Genomic DNA, 21,327 nt, shown 5'->3' with positions numbered 1-21,327 from the left:
CCATCTAAACATCCATCAGTGGATGAATGAGTAAAGACAATGTGGTAAAAATATATACAATGAAATATTAGTTGGCCTTTAAAAATAAAGAAATTCTGCCATTTGTGATAACATGAATGAAACTGGGGACATTATGCTAAGTGACTATAGAAAGATTTCACAGAAATACAAATATTGCATAATCTTACTTATATGCGGGATCATTAAAAAAAGAAACTCATAGGAACAGAAAGCAAAATGGTGGTTACTGGAGGCTGGAGCTTGGTGGGGAGGAGATTATTTTTAAAAAGAAGAAAAAAGTAGGGGCGCCTGGGTGGCACAGCGGTTAAGCGTCTGCCTTCGGCTCAGGGCGTGATCCCGGCGATCTGGGATCGAGCCCCACATCAGGCTCTTCTGCTATGAGCCTGCTTCTTCCTCTCCCACTCCCCCTGCTTGTGTTCCCTCTCTCGCTGGCTGTCTCTATCTCTGTCGAATAAATAAATAAAATCTTTAAAAAAAAAAAAAAAAAAGAAGAAGAAAAAAGTAAAAAGGGAAAAAGGAAAGTAGAATATCAGTTTCCAGAGGCTGGGAGGAAGGTAGCATGGAGAGTTATTGTTTAATAGGTACAGAGATTTAGTTCTGCAAGATGAAAAGAATTCTGGAGACCAAGGTCATGATGTTTGCAAAACAATATGAATATACTCAATGCTACTGAGCTGTTGACTTTTAAAAATGATTAAGATAGTAAATTTAATGTCTTGTGTATCTTATCACAATTGACAGTTCCCCCAAATGGATATACTGTTTAATATGCTTCTATCAAAATCCCAGCAAGATATTTTGTAGATATAGGCAAGAGTATTCTAAAATTTATATGTAAAGGCAAAGAAACAAGAATAGTTAAAACTTTAAAAAAAAAAAAAAAAAGATGGGGAGCCTGGGTGGCTCAGTTGACCATCTGACTCTTGACTTTGGCTCAGGTCCTGGTCTCAGGATCCTGGGATCAAGCCCTGTGTTGGGTTGCACGCTCAGCAGGGAGTCTGCTTGTCCCTCCACCTCTGTTCCTCCCCCCCATCACATGTGCTCATGTGCACTCTCTCTCTCAAATAAGTAAATAAATAAACAAATAAATGGAATCTTTAAAAAAATTTTTAAAAAGAAGAATAGAGTTCGAGGAATGAGTCTTCATGATTTTCAGGACTTATCAGATAGCTTTAGTAAGGAAGACTATGTGGTATTGACAGATACATATATCAATGGGACCCAGAAACAGACCCACACAAACACACCACACTGACTTTTGACAAAGGTGCAAAAGCAATTTAATGGAGGGTAAGGTAGCCTTTTTAATAAATGGAGCTGGGACAATTGTGCACCTATAGACAAAAAAATGAACCTCAACCTGGACGTTCCACCTTCCACAAAAATTAATTCAGATGGTGTGATAGTTGATTTTATACGTCAATGTGACTAGACCACGGAGTGTCCAGATATTTGATCAAAGGCTATTCCGGGTTTTTCTGCAAGAGTGTGTATAGTGAGAAAAACAGCTTGGCCTTCCCAGTGCGGGTGGGTCCCATCCAGTCTGTTGCCAGCCTACACAGAACCCAAGGCTGACCCTCCACCAAGCCGCAGAGAATTATTCCTTCCTGCTGACCTTTGAACTGCAACATCAGCTTTTTTTCTTGCCTTTGGACTTGAGTTGAAATCTTGGCCCTCCCCAGGTCTGCAGCTTCCCAATTCACCTGTAGATCTTGGAACTTGACAGCCTCCATAATCATGTCAACCAATTCCTTATAATCAATCAGTCAACTAATCCGTCTTCTATTGGTTCTGTTTCTGGAGAGCCCTGACTAATGCAGAAGGAATCATGGACATAGAACTATAAAACCATTAGAAAAAACACTGGATTTTAAAAGAATGACGACTTTGGTCAGTTAGGCAAAAAAAATCAGGTCACTTATTTATAAAAGAGATCAGGCTAGTTTCAGATTTCTCCATGGTGACATTCAACACAAGAGAACAAAGATCCATCTATAAGATCCTCAAGGAAAGAATGTCGAGCCAAGGTTTGTACCCAGCTAATCTGTTTCACCCATTGAATATGCAATAAATAAGGAAATGTTTTCCCATGAGTGTTTCTTGAGGAAAGTATCAGGCTCTTAGTCCACTTGGGCTGCTATAAAACAGTACCGCAGACTCAGTGGCTTCTCAGCAATTTATTGCCCGCACTTCTGGAGGCTGGGAAGTCCAAAACCAAGGCGCTGGCAGGTGTGCTGTCTGGTAAGGGCCCACAGCGTCTTTTCACTGTGTCCTCACATGGCAGAAGGGGGAAGGGAACTCTTTGGGGTCTCTTTTAAAAGAGCACTAATCCCATTCATGAGACCAAAATCACCTCTCAAAGGCCCACCTCCATGTGCCATCCTGTTGGGCATTGGGATTTCACATATGAATTTTGGGGGACACAAATATTCAGTATGTAACCAGCTGAAAGATGACGGGAAAAACATGGTACTGCCTTTTGAGAATTGCAGAAGTGAATATATTTACCAGAACAAAGCCTAAAACAAACAGAGGGGCTAGGGAACAGAATGCTGTGTAATTGGTATATACCTTAACAATGGAAAAATAATAAAAGAAACACATTTTAGGAGGGGAAGGAGGATGTAGAGGGTAGAGTGACTTTATGAATGGTGTCATTTATAACTGAAATCCAGATACCATTTCAAGCTGCCAAATCAAGTAATAGAAGTATAAACGTTTAATACCATGAAGGTAAACATGAAGAAATATTGTCTCAAATCAGGTGAGTTGGGAAGGAAGAGGACGTACGTACGTTTTATTGTTGTTTATGGTAAAGGGCTAAGACATTATCAAAGGAAATAGAGGTATATGGGGCCAAATGAGGTGTAATTACAGAGGCAAACAAAGCAATACCAACTTTCCTAATGACAGACCTGAAGAGATGAAGAGGGAAAACAACACTCCTGACTTACGACAGGATCACATGGTCTCCTGCTACCACAGCACTTGCTACATCCGGGTCCCAAGGACTTCATGTAATGCAGGCTGGCTGGCACCCCTCAGGCAGCCCTGCCCTTTTCACTCTCAGCTGAGATCAGTGCGTTCAGCAGTGCTCTTCAAACTGTGTTGAATGTCCAGTTTCCTTTTTTATTTCCTTTCTGTGGCAAACCATTCAGGAAAATGAAACGACTCCTAACCAAAGCAAACACATGCAAAATGCAAACTTTAATGATTGGCTGTTAGAGTCCACAGCCTTAAAAATAATAAATATAATCTGAAAAACAGAGAGAAAAAGAATGATGAAACTGTTAGGCTCTTCATTAAAAGTATGCATTAAAGTGGTTCATCTGGAGGGGCGCCTGGGTGGCTCAGTCGTTAAGCATCTGCCTTCGGCTCAGGGTGTGATCCTGGAGTTCTGGGATCGAGCCCCACATCAGGCTCCTCTGCTGGGAGCCTGCTTCTTCCTCTCCCACTCCCCCTGCTTGTGTTCCCTCTCTCGCTGGCTGTCTCTCTCTCTCTGTCAAATAAATAAATAAAATCTTAAAAAAAATATAAGAGTGCATGGGATTGGAGATGTTGTGGCAGCCATCTTTGGAAAACAGAGTTCTCTACAAAAATAATTCTCCAGATGAACTGCTTTATTTTTTTTTAAAGATTTTATTTCTTTATTTGACAGAGAGAGAGAGAGAGCACAAGCAGGGGGAGTGGCAGGCAGAGGGAGAGGGAGAAGCAGTCTCCCAGGGAGCCTGACGTGGGACTTGATCCCAGGACCCTGGGATCATGACCTGAGCCCAAGGTAGATGCTTAACCGACTGAGCCACCCAGGTGCCCCCTACCCGCTCTTTTATAATATGAGACTCATCCTATTGAGTGGTGGAGTCTATGTCCCCTCCCCTTGAAACTGTGTTGGCCTTTGGACTGCTTTGACCAATGGACTGTGGCAGAAATGACACTGCAAGACTATAACAATAGGTTCCAAAAGGCCATGTAGCTTCTCTCCAGTTTTCTTGGGACATTAAACCTGAGACATCATCCATGATCCTCTGAGTAAACTCAGGCAGTCTCTGGAGATGTCTTTGTGAAGAACTGAGGCCTCAAGTGCACAGTCCCAGGTGAGTTCCCAGGCAATAGTTAATACCAACTTGCCAGCCCAGTGAGTGAGCCATTTTGAAATGTCATCCATCCCCCAGTGATGCCTCACCAGCAGAGACGAACCATCCACGCTGAGCCATACCCAAACTGTACATTTTGACTTCTTTTTTTGCCTAGTTTGCTTCCTCCTCCTTCTGTTCACAGGGGATCATCTATAGTAAACATCTTGCCCCCCCCCCCCAACTCCTCTTGTTGGCTTCTGGAGAACTCAACCTGTAACAACACTTAACATCCAACCCTAGCCTGGCAACTTCCCTTCTTAGTAATTTGCATTTCCCTCAAATTCTAGCATTTGAATTATCCAAAAGGTTAAATAAACCTGGTTAGAATTATTTAGACCCAACTACAAAAAAGCTTACTTTCAGTATAAGAGTTATTTAGGAAATTCCAAATGATACTCTTTGTTGCTACGTGTGGTACTAAATGGCCCTTTTCTGCACAAGAGTAGGAGCTCTTTTCTCAAAAGCTGTAGTGTAAAATATATGTGACTATTCTTTTGAAAGGTTTAGCAAAGAAAAGCCCTGGTCAACTAAATTTGACGTTACTTCTAGTAACTTCAACCATACTTCCAGTCTATGAACATGGCAGGACAAGACAAGGGTGAAGCAACTGAGACACTTGACTCAGGAACAAGGTTTGGTGGGATGCCAAAATAATCAGTCATCAACATAAATGATGTTTTAAGACAATATTAAAAAAAATAATGCAAAAAATATCCATGGTGAAAAAATATCAAAATTGTTGAAAAGATCATCTCAACATGACTGACTGAATGAGTAGCAGAGGTTTGTGACAGGGTTACATACCTACGGTCATCACCCCAAACACCTCATTCTTGGTCTTTATAAATTGGTGATAACAACATTTTTTTTGATGTGAAAAATAACAAATATACTTCACATCCATTAAGATGGCTAGTATAAAAAAAAAAATGGAAACAAAACAGAAATGGACCATAACGAGTGTTGGTGAAGATGTGGAGAAACTGGAACCCTCATGCATTGGTGGTAGGAATGCAAAATGGTGCCATCACTGTAGTGGTTTCTCAAAAAGTCAAACATAGAATCACCATATGATGATTCACTGTATGAGCATTCTATATACCCAGCAGTTCCACTCCTAGGTATATGCCCCAAAGGGACTCAAACAGATCCTTGAATACCCACGTCCTTAGCAGCATTACTCGCAAGAGCCAAAGGTGGAAACAACATAAATGTTCATCAACAGATAAATGGATAAACAAAATGTGGCATATACGTACCTACAACGGAATATTATTCAGCTTGAACAAATGAAGTTCTGATAACATGCCACAGCATGGATGGACCTGGAAGATACTGTGCCAAGGGAAATAAGCCACATAAAAAAGGACACATAGTGCATGAGTCCATTTATATGAAGTAGTTAAAGCAGGCAAATTCATAGAGGAAGAAAGTAGAAGAGTGGTCCCCAGGGACTGGGGGAGTGGGGTGGGAAGCTATTATTTAATAGAGAGTTTCTGTTCAGGTTGATGAAAATTCTGGAAATGGGTGGTGGTGATGGTTGCACAACAGTGTGAATGCACTGAATGCCACTGAATTGGACACTTAAAAATAGAAAAAAAATGGTAAATTTTATGTCATGTATTTTTTTACAAATTTGTATTTTTTTCAATTACCTCCTAATTGGTGTTTATAGCTGTTCCCCCCACCCGCCCGCCGCTGCCAAACCAGGTTCCAGTCAAGCTTCACATATTACATTAGGTTATTGGGTTATATGTCTTCAGTTTCTTTTAATCTAAAAGAGTCCCTCAACCTTTTATTTTGCTTAATAGTATCTATTTAGAGACTATTTAGAGACCAGGCCAGTTGTCTAGTAGATGCCCTATATTCTCTTCTGGCTGACTGGTTCTTCCTGATGTTGTTTCTCTCTCCCTTGAATCTTCTGTGACCCAGCAGCTAGGTCTATGGCTTGACTGGATTCAGATCACACATGTTTGGTAGGAATACTTCATAAGCGTATTTTGTCCAGCACCCTACCCGGCAGCACATGTCAGTTTGTCCACTGTAAGTGACGCTCAGGTCAATTGGACTTCTCGGGCAGGGTGCTGACAACCGTCTCTCTCCATCGTAAGGGCACACACTCCCCTCTGTAATCAGCAGGTCATCTGGGAGTGACACCATGATATGTTGGCAGATTGTCACCGGTAATTCCTCCCATTTCTGTTAGCATGTGCTGCACCTTCCATCAAAAGGTAGAAATCTTTTTCATCCCTTGAATCTGGACTGGCCTTATAACTTAGTTTAACTAATTATAATGTGTTTAAGTGGGATATCCTTATTTCTGGGCCTAGGCCTTAAGAGGCCTTGAAGCTTCTTTTTTGGTCCTCTTGGGTTCAAGCTGCCAAGTAAAGAAACTCAGGCTGGACTACTAAACGGTAAGAGACCACAAGAAGAGAGGTCCCGCCAGGCCAGCTGGAGGCACTAGAGAGGGGAGTGAAGTCATCTTGAATTCTTCAGCCCTGGTCAAGCCACCCCAGCCAACACCACGTGGAGCAGAGGCAAGCCCTCTCCCTGGAGCTCTGCCTAATTTGCAGGGTCATGAGAAAAAATAAATGGTATTTTAAGTCGACATTGATTTTGAGCGGTTTGTCATTCAGGAAACATAGGAGACAAATCCCATGTAAATATTCTGTTTCATGTGATAGTTTTAGCATCCCTTGATATTTGCTTGGGTCAATTACTTCACTGGGGTTCCCACAGGATAGTTTAAATGCTGCTGTTCCCTCTACAGCAGAGAGAGAGGGAGGGAGGGAGGAAGGGGGAGAGAGGAAGAGGGAGCCAGAGGGGGAGAGAGAAAAAGCACTAGCTTTCTCTCAACTTGGTATAAATTACTGTTTCTCCTAAGAATGAGGAGTGAATGTTAATTTTTCCCATTATGAGTTTCAGAATAAAAAGTTGAATATTCACTCCTCAAGGATGGCAAATACAGTTCTCTGCTCCTTTACTTCCAGTCTTCTTTCGATGCATGTAGTTGCATGGTCTCTCAAGCGTATCTGTCATTGAACTCAAAGCATTGCGCTCTAACTGCCGATTCGTTTGTCTCTCCATTTAACTGAACTTTGTTTCTTGAGGGCAGGCACGTTAGAGGCGAAGCCAAGTACATGTAAGTTCTAAGCGAAACTAGACTTTGTCATACTCCTGCTTTTTTTCCTCATGCATATTATCTTACATGATTTAGAGAATACCTGCTAATTTTTCTAATCATGCAATTGCTTTGTCTTTTGGTGATTTGGATGTTTTTTCATTTCATTTTTTAATCAAGAGAGTAACTGCCTGCGGTTATAAAAGCAAGCAGTAGAGCGGGCCAGTGATACAAATCAGCAGTTGCTGACCCTCAAACCCTCAACTCCACCACCGGTCATCACTTCCAGTTTTTCAGGTTTGGTTCTTGTAGATCCTTTTTTGAAAAATGGCCGTGATATCTTTCAACTCAAATGCCTTTTTCACAATGTTACCTTGTCTCCCAGTGACAGGTGGGATCTACATCCCCTCCCCCTTGAAACTGGACGGCCTTGGGGACTGTTTCCACCGATAGAGTGTGGCAGAGGTGACACACTGTGACTTCTGAGACTACCGAAGGGAATGTGGCTTCTGCCTCTCGGGAATACTTGCATCCTGAAGCCTTTGTCCTGACTGCCCGGAGGCTGCCATGCTGCGTGGAAGCCCCCCGAGCCCACGCAGACACTGCTTGGAGAGGCCCCGAGACTGCACGGGCGGTCCTGCTGCCCCCAGATGGTTCAGCGCTCTGCTATTCCAGCCGCAGCCACTCTGACTGCAGCTGTGCACACGGCTCCCAGCGAGACCCCGTGGGCTCATCCACAGAAATCAAGAGAGAAAAAAGTGCTTAAGCCATGATGGTCAGGCCTCTTGGAGGCCAGACTTGGGAGTTTTTTGGTTATACTAATGAAGTAGCATCTTCACTTACTTTGGTCGCCAAGGACCCCAGGGTCACTGAATTATTGTTTCTGATCTCTGTGGGGAAGACCATCCTAATTGACACGCTAGGTATTGCCTAAGTCCACTTGGCTTGAATGGTTGATTGACCTTGCTTGGCTTCTGCAACCAAAGGATCTTTCCAGCTCTGATGAAATCAAAGAGCCAGTAAGATAACTGGGAATGCATTCCTTTCACCTGTCAAAGGCTTGGTTAAGGGACTGGGTTATGGATCTTCTCTAGGAACAGCGAAGCCTTGTGAAGGTTCTCACAAGGTGAATCCACGCCAGCATCTCTATTTCCTAAAGATATTGGGTTCTTCCTTTTATATTATATATTAATGGAGTTCCGAGTGGATCGATTGTCGAGTTGTTTCTTCGACCAGCCAAGCAAGCAATTAAAACCACTCCCAGCAGCTCAAACCGAAATACTAAATTCAGAATCTCTGCTGACTAAACCCACATCTAAGATTTGATGATTTCTGAAATGAGGCTCTCCTTTCCTTGACCGTGATCACCAAAATACTCCACCACAGTGCTCCAGGCATTTCCTGAGACTCAGAATCCTTCAAATCTTAAGTACACACATCCCAATACTATGCACCCTGCTCTTTGCCTCCCAACTTTCCTTACCTTCATATTAGAAAAACAAAACCCCCCATAAAACTTGTTGAATCCGAATTCAACTGATATCACTTGGTAACTGCACAACCAAATATTAAGCTTCACTTGACTTTTAGTACTGTGAACGCAAGAAATGTTTATAGTCATAGAAGATTCCCGGGTTTCTCTCCCTGCCCTGCCCTCAACCTGCAGTCCTTGAAGTTCTCATGCCTTCGTTTTGTTCTGCAGCAGCTACGAAGGAGTTCCCCGGTGCCGTGTCCTCGCCGGGCACTTCATTCCATGGGACCACAGACCGTAATGCTGTCTCACCACAAGCTACCAGATTCCCATCGGGTCGGATGCTATTGATGCTATGACCCTGTTTATAATGTCCTGCCAGCTTTGTGGTGCCCCAGATAGACGGATCTGGATGGCAGCACCTGACAAACCACGGCTAGTCAGGTGCCCCCGCGAGGGCTGCCTCTGATGAAGAAAAATAGGATGTCCCCACTTGGGCTTCTGCAGCAGGAGGGCAATTTGGATGAACAGTACTCTCCCAAAGTACAACTGTTTGATGAATTATCTATGCTGTCCTGTTTTTTTTATTACTCTCTTCTTAAAAGCTGCTCTGTTATTTTATAGGGCTCCAAAGGGGGAGACAAATGCCTGTGATCAGCTCTCAGCCCAATTGTAATTCTTCCCTTTTAAACACTTTTGCTTATTTTGGGAAATGGAAATATTTAAAGATAAAAACAAAGGAAAAACTAACAAGCGTCCATACTGTTACCGCCTAGATTTAGCCACTGTTAATTTCTTGCTGTATTTGTTTTCACTCCTAATTTTCTTCCTTTTATAAAGTAAAAATGTGGGAGAGGGGCACAAATAATACATGCTTATTGTAATCAAACTGAGAAAAAAATACAAAGATTCAGTCACTCAATAAATATTTATTGAGCACCTATCAGGCACCAGGCACCGTTCCAGATACTGAGATACAGCAGAGAGAAAAAGAAAGACAAGAAAATCCCAGGTCTCACAGAACATACATGTTAGTAGGAAAAATTACAAATAGGAAAAATAGTAAACTATACAGCATGTTACACGGTAAGTGCTACAGACGAAAATAAAGCAGGGGATGGGTATGAGGAGCATCAGGAGGGATTGCAATTTTAAATAGGATGACCAGGGAATGTCTCACTGAAAAGGTGACATCTGAAAATACACCTGAAGATAGAAGAGGTAGAGAAAAAAAAAAATCAACCAAAATCTCACTACCCACAGATAACATAATGAACATAAGGTGAAAATAATTAGTTATGTTTCTATGTATATGCACAGATATCCGGGTGAATGATTTTAGAGATAAATGGACAGAAACCTACAGCTAGGAGAAATATACTATTATAAATGGATTCAAACTATAAAATATTTTTTCTTTTTAATCATGGATAAATTAAGCATCTATTTTTGTTTTTGGGGATATAAAATACATACATAGATGCAGAGAGATCTATGTATCACCCAGATCCAGATCTGAGATAATTAAGTCTAGAATCAGCTTCATTAGAAGGTATACTTTGATAACAGTATTCTGACTCATGAACAGGGCCCATCTCTCTACTTACTCAGGTTTTCCTTTTGTAATGTATCCTAGGTTTTTATGTAAAGGTCTGCACAACTTTCAGACTTATTTTGAGGTACCTGATGCTGATACTATTATAATTGTTTTGTTTTCATAATTTCAATTCATAATTGTTGCTCAGATAAACATCATGACTTTATTAACTTTGCATCCTGGAATCTTATTAAATTCAAATTCTAAGTTTATATTAATTTGGACTTGCTACATATACGTCATCTAAGAATAACAATTTTGTTTCCTTTTTAATCCCTAAACTTAGAATTTCCTGTCCAAAGCTGAAAAGTAGTAGTGATATCAGTTAAGTTTTCCATGATTCACAATTAAGATGCTTGCTATAGTGCTGCTTCTTTCTCCTTTTTTTTTTTTTTTTTTTGGTAGATGCCCTTTATTAAGAAGCTTCCTTCTATTCCTAGTTTGTAAGGTTTTTCTTAAAAAAATCATAAATGGGTACTGGATTTTATCGAATGCTTTTTATGACTCTAAAAATGTAACTTCTGTATTTATTTCTGTAGATACAACAAATAATACTAACTTTTCAATTACAGACTCGGTTTTGTGTGGTGCCACGTTAACCACAACTTGATTTCTGTGGCGAGTCCTCCCACCGCAGCAGATTTCAAGCTGCCCACGTGAGCTCAAGGGACTCACAGGTGGGAAGAGATGGGCACTGGTTCTTGTAAGCCAACAGGAGCCAGCTCTGGCCTACCTCTGATTTTAGTCCCCAGTAACCAAGACTGAAATTTACCATTTCACTAGACCGGTAAGAACAAAGTCACTTCAAATAATCTATTTTATAAAAAGTCTCACAGATAATCCAGTAAGCTGATAAAAGGACATAACTCTCTTATTTCTCAAGCCTTTATTAAGTACCTAATAAATAGTGTCTAGCACGGTGCTAGCTGCAAGTCAAAACGTACTATCTAAAGAGCTTACAGTCTAAATGATCTAAACAAGATTAATAGAATGTGCTTCAAATTTGGATAAAAATCTTAAGATAGTAGTAGCAACTAATTACTAAAGGAATCCAAAGGTAGAACTGGGGGTAGTTTAGGGATTGTTGCTGGCAGAGATAGAGGCCATGAGCTAGGTCTCACTGGGAAGAATGGAATTGGGACTAGCAGAGAAGAAAGGGCACCGCGGTAGAGTAGGAGAGTAACAGAAGGACGTGAAGGAAGGTATGGAGGCAGGAAAGCACAGCTGGGAGAGCTCACAAAGGTGAGGTGAAAGCAGTGTCTATGCTGGGCCCTCCCAGCTGCTTCATTTGCAAGGTGTCAAGCAACACGTACGGCTGCATGTTACAGAGGAATGCCTCAGTTTCTTAACTGTGCGAGTGACAAGTGGCTGAATGGTACTTCAGATTAATAATCAAATATATATACTCATTCTGTTTTACTGCATGGTATCAGGACACTCCAAGTCAATTTTCTATTGAAATTCTTTTTATTAAGACCCCTACAGTTTCCAGGCTGAGAAAAAACATGTTCTTCAACATCTAGGTTACAGCTCATAGAGGTACTCAAGGAGCCTCAGAAACCACCTACCCCAGGGGTGCCTGGGTAGCGCAGTCATTAAGCGCCTGCCTTCGGCTCAGGGCGTGATCCTGGCTTTCCGGGATCGAGCCCCACATCAGGCTCCTCCGCTGGGAGCCTGCTTCTTCCTCTCCCACTCCCCTGCTGTGTTCCCTCTCTCGCTGGCTGTCTCTCTGTCACATAAATAGATAAAATCTTAAAAAAAAAAAAAAAAAAAAAGAAACCACCTACCCCAAATATCCAAATTTCCAAACAGTCCAAGTTCAGACAGAGCCTGAACATCGTCAGTACTTATCTGTCCATAAAGAACTCATGGGATATGGCCTATGTGCTACCATTTTAGAATAAGTCTAAAATTATTTGATTCCAGAAATAGATTTAGAACCAGAAATGTAAAAAATGTAGAAGATGGGGGCGCCTGGGTGGCACAGCGGTTAAGCGTCTGTCTTCGGCTCAGGGCGTGATCCCGGCGTTATGGGATCGAGCCGCACATCAGGCTCCTCCGCTATGAGCCTGCTTCTTCCTCTCCCACTCCCCCTGCTTGTGTTCCCTCTCTCGCTGGCTGTCTCTCTCTAATAAATAAATAAATAAATAAATAAATAAATAAATAAATAAATCTTTAAAAAAATAAAAAATAAAATAAAAGAATTAAGTGTGACAAAGAATCCATTTATCATCAACACTATACTTACTTACCACTGGGTCATGTATTCTGTCAAATTAAGTAAAATACGTCCTCAAAACAAATTCTGGATTTACAAAAAATTCTGAATTTCAACTATTATATAATTACGCAAATTCTCCTAATGATATAATTAAAAGGAATACTATATAGTTCTGAGGCCGATAAAGAATATAAATTATTTTAGAAGGCAGCCACAAAAAACTGTTAGTCTGCCAAGTTAACTCCCAACCCTCGCATAAAAGCTGTTGAAGAACAGAATTTTCATGCACACATTCTCAATAATTTCTAATGATTTCTTTGTATCTAATCAATTTAGATAATATTTTCTCCTATACAGAAGATCCCAAAATAAAGAAGCATACACAGAATATAGCCAATAGTAGGTTATATCAATTTACTTCACGTAAGAAGAGCGTATTTCAGGCCTATGATTTCCATTTAGTATCAACAAAAACAATCTGTACAGAAAACCCAAAGGCAACCATAGAGCATTATACGTAAAATGTGCAAATATATTTTAAAATGCAAGTTATTCTATAGTATTTGTAAGGTAGAACTTTATAGTAATTAAGGAATCTACCTCATTCCAGCTAACTCGATCATCCTTTTGCATATATAGCCAATGCAAATGCACAAGGCACAACTTAGTGTTGATGCTGAAGTGTGTAACATACACCTTCAGATTTATTTGGAGATATTAAAACAACATATCATGTTTGTATTTTATTATTTAATGAGACATTAGCTCATTTCTAAAGCTTCACAAGCATTACACTTGATAACGTATGTGTGGCAAGGACAAGCTGTTCCCTGGACTTAAAAGGTAAAAGACAAGCCCCTTGGTAGCCTATATTAAAAAAAAAATTATATCTATACATATATGTACACACACACACCCACAAGAAACTTCCCATAATTCAAAGGGAGGCCATTCCTTTTAGCAAAGGTTCCCATTCTAGTATTTCATGACAGAATTATTTAAAAAGTATGTATTTATTTGCCATCTGTTTTGGTCAATCTTGCTACAAAAAGATCCTGAAACAGACAATTTTCTTCTTCAAGATGAAGACAATGCCAATTTCGAAAGTCTTTCTTTTGAGATTGCACAGTGAAAGGTATTATCTAATTAAATATAGAAACTTGTTGTTTTTAAAGAAATTATTGAAATCTACAGAAAGAAAAATGTTAGCCTATCAGAAATCAATGAGACTTGGCTAGAACACAATTCAAAATCTTTCAAGCCCAATCACAGTGCTCTTCGCTGTTTTATTGCCCATCCCTGAGAATAAAGATTCTATCATTTAAAATTTTTTAATAAAGTAAATACGTTTTACATTGATGAGAATGATGCTTAAGAATTATTTTTTCAAAATATAAGATAAACCCTATTTCATTATGGTAAAAAAAAATGCTCTTTGCAAATACCACCAATTCTAAGTATTGGTATCTCAATCAATGTTAATCCTCTTCTTAACTGGATAATTCCTATTTTTGCCATTCATATATCACTCATTTCCTTACTATCCATTATTTTATAATTTTTGTAAACAGGAGCATGTAACTGGGAGCAAAGTATGTATAAAATGAGAAGGAACTCTGGAGTGAGATCTGTATTTCCCTGTGGTAAAAGAGTTTTACTGGAAATAATATGAATGCCATCCAAGAAAGGCAAAAGTACCTATGAAATAAAGAACACACATGGTAAATGTCTTCCTCGTTCTCTTTGGTTTAACCTTCTTGGCCAAAATCTTCCGTAAACTTCTTTAATTTCAACAAGTCATGTTCATTGACTGTGGGCTTTGTGTTAGATAGTGACCGTAACATATCCGACTGTCAGGGAAAAGAAGGGAGGAGTATTAGTAACAGATTTAATCAAATAAAAATCATTGCATTATTATTAACTAACCTTCCACCTAAAGTTAAATCTAAGTACTAGCAGTGTGCCATAAGTTATTAACAATAAACTCTTATTCCTTCTAAAGGACATCTCTCATCCTGTTCTTCCTTTGCACAGCAACTTAAACTGCTTGCCTTGTCCTAACCACAACTTTTGATGGCTCCCCATTACCCATCAGAAGTATAATCCTTTTAGCCTGAGGATCAAGGCCCTCCAAAATATGTCCCTGATCTCTTATCTGGTCTTATCTGTTTCTTCTTAAAATAAGAGAGTTCACCAATTACAGCTCAAAAGGAATATAGTCATTCATTTACAGAAGTTATTCACTTACTCTAATGTGAAACACAACACCATTTAATTAAAACCAACTAATCAAAAATTTTTTAAAGATTTTATTTATTTATTTGAGAAAGAGAGAGAGGGACAGAGAGTACCAGTGCGAGGGAGGGCAGAGGGAGAGGGAGAAGCAGAATCCCCGCTGAGCAGGGAGCCCAAGATCATGACCTGAGCCAAAGCCAGACACTTAACTGACTGAGCCACCCAGGCACCCCCAGAATTTTTAACTATTAGTTAAAATTATTATCAAAGTGGGAAGAAAATATGCTAATACCACAGATTCATTAAAAGATTAACTTCTGGGCTATGGTTCTTATAAAACAGTATGAAAAATGGTCAAAAGAACAAAATCTTTAAAAAATAACATAGTGGGGTACCTGGGTGGCTCAGTCAGTTGAGCGTCCGACTCTGATTTAGGCTCAGATCATGATCTCAGGGATCCCCATGATGGGTTCCACACTCAGCGGGGAGTCTGCTTGAGATTCTCTCTCCCCAACTGCCCCCGTCCCCTGCACCCACTCACACACACTCTCTCTTTAAAATAAATAAATATATCTTAAAAAAAAACAACATAGCAAGGACCGAAATAAAAAAGGGTTTCTGAATAAATTCTCAGAGAAGCATCATTAACACATAAACATATCTATTACATACTATATACATATAGAGGTATGTGTATGTCTATAGATCTATGTGTCATATCATGTAAATAAGTTTCTCCTCTGGAAGTTACTGTTAATTCTGACATAAAGCTCTTTGAAAATCTGTAACTGAAGCAGAAGATTTAAAAAACTGAGCATTCACCAATAAGAAAACATAAAAATAATATATGTAGCTTTTCACAGTAAGCTTCCTCTACCTTTCAAGATAAGTCTTAAAAATTATAAATCCCTCCAATATAAACTATAGAAACGTAATTCATCATAAAAATATGGTTTCAGGACTTTTTTTTTTCAAGCATTACATTAAACTTTCTACAAAGCCTGAAAAGGTAAAACAGAAAAACACCATTATGATTACTATGATATATGCATTAAGGTTTCTGGATATTTTATAAATTTTAGATTCAGAAAAGAAATTTCACCAATTCTACTTTTTAGTTAGGTCTTGACAATAATTTATGCCATATAGATAAGTATTCTGGTGATAGTATCCCAGCTATAAGACCTATATATGCTTAAAAACCTGTGTTTTTTGAAAAGTAGCTTTTTCACTTAAAATTTAATCTTTCTTAAAGCCCAAGAAAGTATTTTAAAGGTAATTATTTTTTATATTTTAAAGTTCAATTAATCTTTACAACTTTTTGAGTCGTTAGTATTACATAAACATGCTTGATCATACTGACATTTTCTAGCTAATCCTACGTAACTGAAAATGTTTATCTTTGTCTCACAAATGACAAACTATAATGTTTTAAATTTTTTTAAATGTCAAACCATGCAAACAACTGGCTCCAAAAGTTTATCCCCAGGGACATCCATCCATGTCATTTCAATGGCACCAGGGTCACCAGGAGAACAGGGTGTTAGCAGATCATCTACTACTTTGTTGGGATCAGCTCGTGAAGGTCCGCGCACCTGGAATAAACAGTAATCTGAAATACTTACTTTAACAAAGTAACTAAGTTAAGGTTTAGGCCGTTATTAGGAAATCTGAAAATGTACTATTCTGTATTTTGTTAAAATGTTTACTTCTAAAAATAAACAGATGAATATACAACAAAATGTAGTTATCTTTTGGGTGATGGGATAGATTTTGTTTGGCTTTAACTTTTTCCTATATTTTGAAATTTCCTACAATAAATCACTTACATGATCAAAGGAGAAAAAGAGTTAAAATTAAAAAAAGAAAAGAAATATCTGTGGTTAAGAGTTTTCTTTTTTCCTCTAAAGCTAATTAAATGGTCTTAGAGTCCACAAAAAAGGCATCCTCAATAATTGTCTTAAGTTCTCTAGTTCCCAAAACAGAAAATTCTATGATATTTGGAAGATTTATTAGTGTGAAATCACTGAATCTTTCTCAACAAAAATTACTTCTTTAAAAATAAGTACAAAATTAAATGTTAAGTGTAATTTCAGTGCTATTTTGTGATTCCTAACTGACTCAAAATAAAATTTTAATAACACCCAGAGACAGAACTGTTGTGACTTAGAGTCACAAGTACTTTATAGGTGGTAAAGTATCTATACTAAATTGGGGGCCGCTTTCACATTTAATATTTATTTGACAATGATCAACCTTAAATATTACGTCAGGATTAGGGCAGGTGCAGAAAAATAAACATTCTAAATGCTTTACTTATTATGTGTATTTTATTGTCTGTCTTTGCCCACAAAAATTTCAGCTGTAGGGATTTTTCTTTTTGCTTGTAATACTTTGACTTATCTTTAGGCTCAGAGTACTTTAGACATTTGATAAATAAATAGGCAATCTTGTTTTTGCTAATTGAAATAATCAGCCTTAAGAATGGGAGTAAAAGATGGAGCCACTGAGAGATCTACTAGCTGGTGATGCCGAAGGCCTGATGTTAACACTGATTTGGCTGCTACATCTGTATCCTCCTAAGAAGGACCCAGCTTCAGGGTCACAGAAGCTGTCCCTGGCAGTCATATGGAGGACCGAATGAAAAGTTCTGGGTAGGAAAGGACTGAGTTCCTAAGAATCTATAGCTTCTAAATGCAAAGAAAATTTAAAAGAAAATACAACGGCAGGGACATAAACATGACCCTGAGCCTCCTGTATTTCCCCCAGTAATGAAGTGGCTGCAGAAGGAAAGGGCTATTTCCCTGGGCTACTCAAGTGCTTTACGAGAACTATTTCATTTCATTCTCACAATTGTACTTTGAGGCAGTGTTATCGTCTCTACTGCAGAGATGATAAAAACAAGACTTAAATGGGTAACATAATTTGCTCAAGGAGATATAACAAGTAAACTGTGGACTCAGGCTTCAAATTCAGGTTTTAATTCAAGCTCATCATTTTTTTAAAAAACTTATTGTAGGGCAAGACATACATCTGTAAGTTAGTCATGATACATTAGTCTTGCCATATACTGCTGGATTAAGTTTGCTAATAGCTTTTCGGGATTTTCACATGGATGTTCATGAGTAATACTGGATACTGCTGTCCTCAGCAACAGGGTTGGTCCAAATTACCTACTCCACTGTTACTTAAATATCTTGGACATCCCAAGACCACAATCGTTTTACAAAATGCTATATGCTGAACTCATTCATGCACACGAAACAGTGCATGGGCAGCGAGGCCTCAGATTCGGAAGTACCGGTGACCTAGAGAAAACTCACACGTCTGCACCTCTCTGGTTGTACCTCGGCAAACTGTTTTAGCAGCCAAGTCCCAGTATAATCATGTTAACATCTGAGTCTCAGATTAATGATCAACAGGTGGCAAGAGGCACCTCTCGCAGAGTTTTTGTGAGGACTGAATGAAATAGTGAGATAAAGAATAGAACACAGTGAATATTTAAATATTAGCTGTTAGTATTTTTACTTTGTTAAGGAGGTGTAAATGCACCAGATTCTGTTCCAAGATATTCTAGTTATATGAGCAGTAACTATGTATTTAAAGTTTCTATACTTATATCGAAATAAGTACTTGAAAAATCACTGCATAAAAAATTTTAAAATATACTAAGACTATTAATAATAGCTACTAATAAACTTTGTGGGAGAACTTATTTTCAATGAAATGGAAATGTTTATTCTATAAACCCACTATTTATTATATAAAACAGAAACCTTCCTGAAGTTCTTGGAAGACAAATCAATGATGGTCTCAAAACTTGACTTCGAAAATATCTGAAAGGGTAGATCAAAGATCCTTACCTTTTTAAAATGAGTAGCTGACTGCACTTTTCTAACAGGCTGCATAAGCGCATCGCGCACAATGATACTTATGTCTGCCCCCGAATAACCGTCCGTCTTCTTCCCGAGTTCTCGGAAGTCTGTTTCTGTGAGACTGTTCTGTGTGGTGCCCAAGTGCAGTTTAAACATTGCTGCTCGGGCATGGGCCTCAGGCAAAGGAATATAAATTCGTTTCTCAAATCTTAAAATGAAAGAAATTCACATCAATAATATTACTACATATATTTAATTTCAATTAACTCAGATTTCTTAAGAAGAAACAAGATGCTCAGATATTCTCATTTGTACAAAGCTAAGCTGATTAAGTTAAATGGGCCCATATATGTGAGAGTTAAACATACATATTTAGATTAAATAATGGCAAAATATCCAGAACACATCACCCACTAACAAGTGAAAAACCAAAATAGCCAGAGAATCAGTCTAGAGTGATTTAGTATTTTTCACATGATTTTTGGGTTATTTTGGCCATAGTGTTTATAATGTCTAGAATTCACAACGTGGTATGTCCCACAAGATTAGTTTCTCATAGAATAATACTCTGAACTGCTGATCCAGGGATTAATATGGTTAATCATATGAAATAAGAGAGGACAAAATAATTCTCTAAATTCAAAACAGTAAAGCTACTCAACATCTTACCTAATAAACATATGTCTACATAAAACTTCCACTTTATTATAATGGGTACATTCAGAATAAATAATTCTAGTAGTTCATAAATAAACACTGTTTTATTAAGAGTAACTTTGCTTGCCTTTTCAGAATTTCAGCATTTGGATAAGGAGGAAGCAACGAGGGACAATTTAAGTGGCTGTGAAGACTTTTCATCCCTCAGGTCACTCTGTGGCCATGAGAATTTTAAATTTCCAGTACTTCTAGAGCTGGGTTTAGAATTAGGCCATTTTTCAAAAATACCCAGCAGATTTCCTTTCTTAATACTGAATGGTAACCTAGCATCCCGGCAAACCATCAAACGAATGGGATAAATGTGGCAAGAACTGGTGTTAATTTTTACCATGCAAAATTCAGTGAACGAGATAAGGAATGGAGTGCATGGAAAGTAACGAGTTTGTATACCTTTCCTGGAGCTCAAGTTCAATATGTAATTTAAAAATTATAGACATAGATTTTTTAATAAAAATATAACTTGGTTATCTATCATACTTTAACTTATATGACTGCCATTTTGCTCAAATTTTATGTGAAAGTTTTCCATTGAAATATCAAGCTACATTTGTACATTTCTGAAGCACTAGTGCCTTCCACTAAGCTTAATTAGAATTAAAAGTAAGCATTAAGTAATGTATTTTCCAATGTGAAAGATTCTGTAAATGGAAATCTCATATCTTCAATATAGCAAGCAAGTAAGCAAACAAATGCCTGCCTCTCTTCCCCCAATGCAAGGGGCAACAGGGTTAGGGTACATCAAAAAAATTCTGAAAGTTGTCAGAATGCCTCTTCACTGGACAAAAAGGGAACTGTTACTGACTTGTTACATCTGCAGTGAGAAATAAGATCTTCACTGTATATTCATACCTTCTTCTAATGGCAGAATCCAGAACCCAGGGTATATTTGTGGCTCCCAGAACCAAAATTCCGTCATTGTCTATACCAACGCCTGCATCAAAATACGTAATATTTTAAGTAATTCGTCATTTCAGTGTTCTTTTCAACCTCGTCTATATATTCTGGTAAGAGTGTGGTGTTTTAATGTTAAAGTGCCTCATCTTGAGAGTCTCTCTCTGAAAAAACTGTATTTAATCAAATATCACATTATTCAAACACGATGCATATATTCCCAAGAATCAAATCTGCTAGACTGTGGACAAATACTATTCATATATTCTTCTCAAAAGATTTCATTTGAAGTCTACACGTTCCTTTTGCTGACACAGTTCCTGGTCGGTTATAAGTGAATACGTGGATCTCCTTACTGTTTATGCCAGAGTCCTACAGATGATGACAACGGGGTGCAGATTATGTGTGCAAGTACAGGACAATCAGAACGAAACATGGCACAATGAAAACACTTAGCCTGCTAAAACGGAGAAATTTCGTTTGAATTTTTTCCATTATTATGATAATAGCAGTTATACAATAAATAGAAACTAGTTTAGAAGTCAGTACCCCTACCTTGCATTTGAACTAGGAACTCCGTCTTAATTCGACGGGCGGCTTCACTTTCATTTTCACTTCTTGAGCCACACAGAGAATCAATTTCATCAATGAAGATAATGGAAGGTTTATTCTCTCTGGCAAGTTGGAATAAGTTCTTAACTAGCCTAAAAATAAGTAAAAGCTTTCAGTTTCTTAAACAGTAAATGACACGACTTAATGAAAAGAACTAAAATAGAATATATATAGTATTACAAGAACTCTAAAGTCCAATCATGTTTTGGTCCAGAAAATAAGAATGCAGCAGTTGGATAATTCAGTTTATGATTTACTGAACTATACTATGTGTAACTACATATGTTATCTTTTCCCTATGAAATGAATTTCAAATAAGGGACTGATTTGACAGAGAAATGAATACTTACTATGTCACTTCTCTGAATGTCTATGAATGATGTAAGAAGCTTATTACTTTATAAACTGATATTATGATTACCAGGCAAAG

General features: G+C 38.3%; 1 protein-coding gene across 1 annotated transcript in view; it reads right to left on the bottom strand.

The window, feature by feature from the left end:
• Positions 1-12,966: 12,966 nt before the first annotated feature.
• The window catches only part of VPS4B (vacuolar protein sorting 4 homolog B), a 29,089-nt gene continuing 20,728 nt past the window's right edge, over positions 12,967-21,327 (bottom strand). The window contains exons 7-11 of the mRNA XM_026496445.4: positions 20,841-20,989; positions 20,244-20,325; positions 18,666-18,885; positions 16,257-16,397; positions 12,967-14,417 (exon numbers count right to left, since the gene is read on the bottom strand). Coding sequence (XP_026352230.1) covers positions 14,316-14,417; positions 16,257-16,397; positions 18,666-18,885; positions 20,244-20,325; positions 20,841-20,989 — 694 coding nt within the window. The 3' untranslated portion in view covers positions 12,967-14,315. The remainder of the gene's footprint in view (positions 14,418-16,256; positions 16,398-18,665; positions 18,886-20,243; positions 20,326-20,840; positions 20,990-21,327) is intronic.

This window comes from Ursus arctos, unplaced genomic scaffold (genome assembly GCF_023065955.2).
Source record: "Ursus arctos isolate Adak ecotype North America unplaced genomic scaffold, UrsArc2.0 scaffold_17, whole genome shotgun sequence".
Lineage (NCBI taxonomy): Eukaryota > Metazoa > Chordata > Mammalia > Carnivora > Ursidae > Ursus > Ursus arctos.
This window is presented reverse-complemented; position numbering and strand designations above follow the sequence as displayed.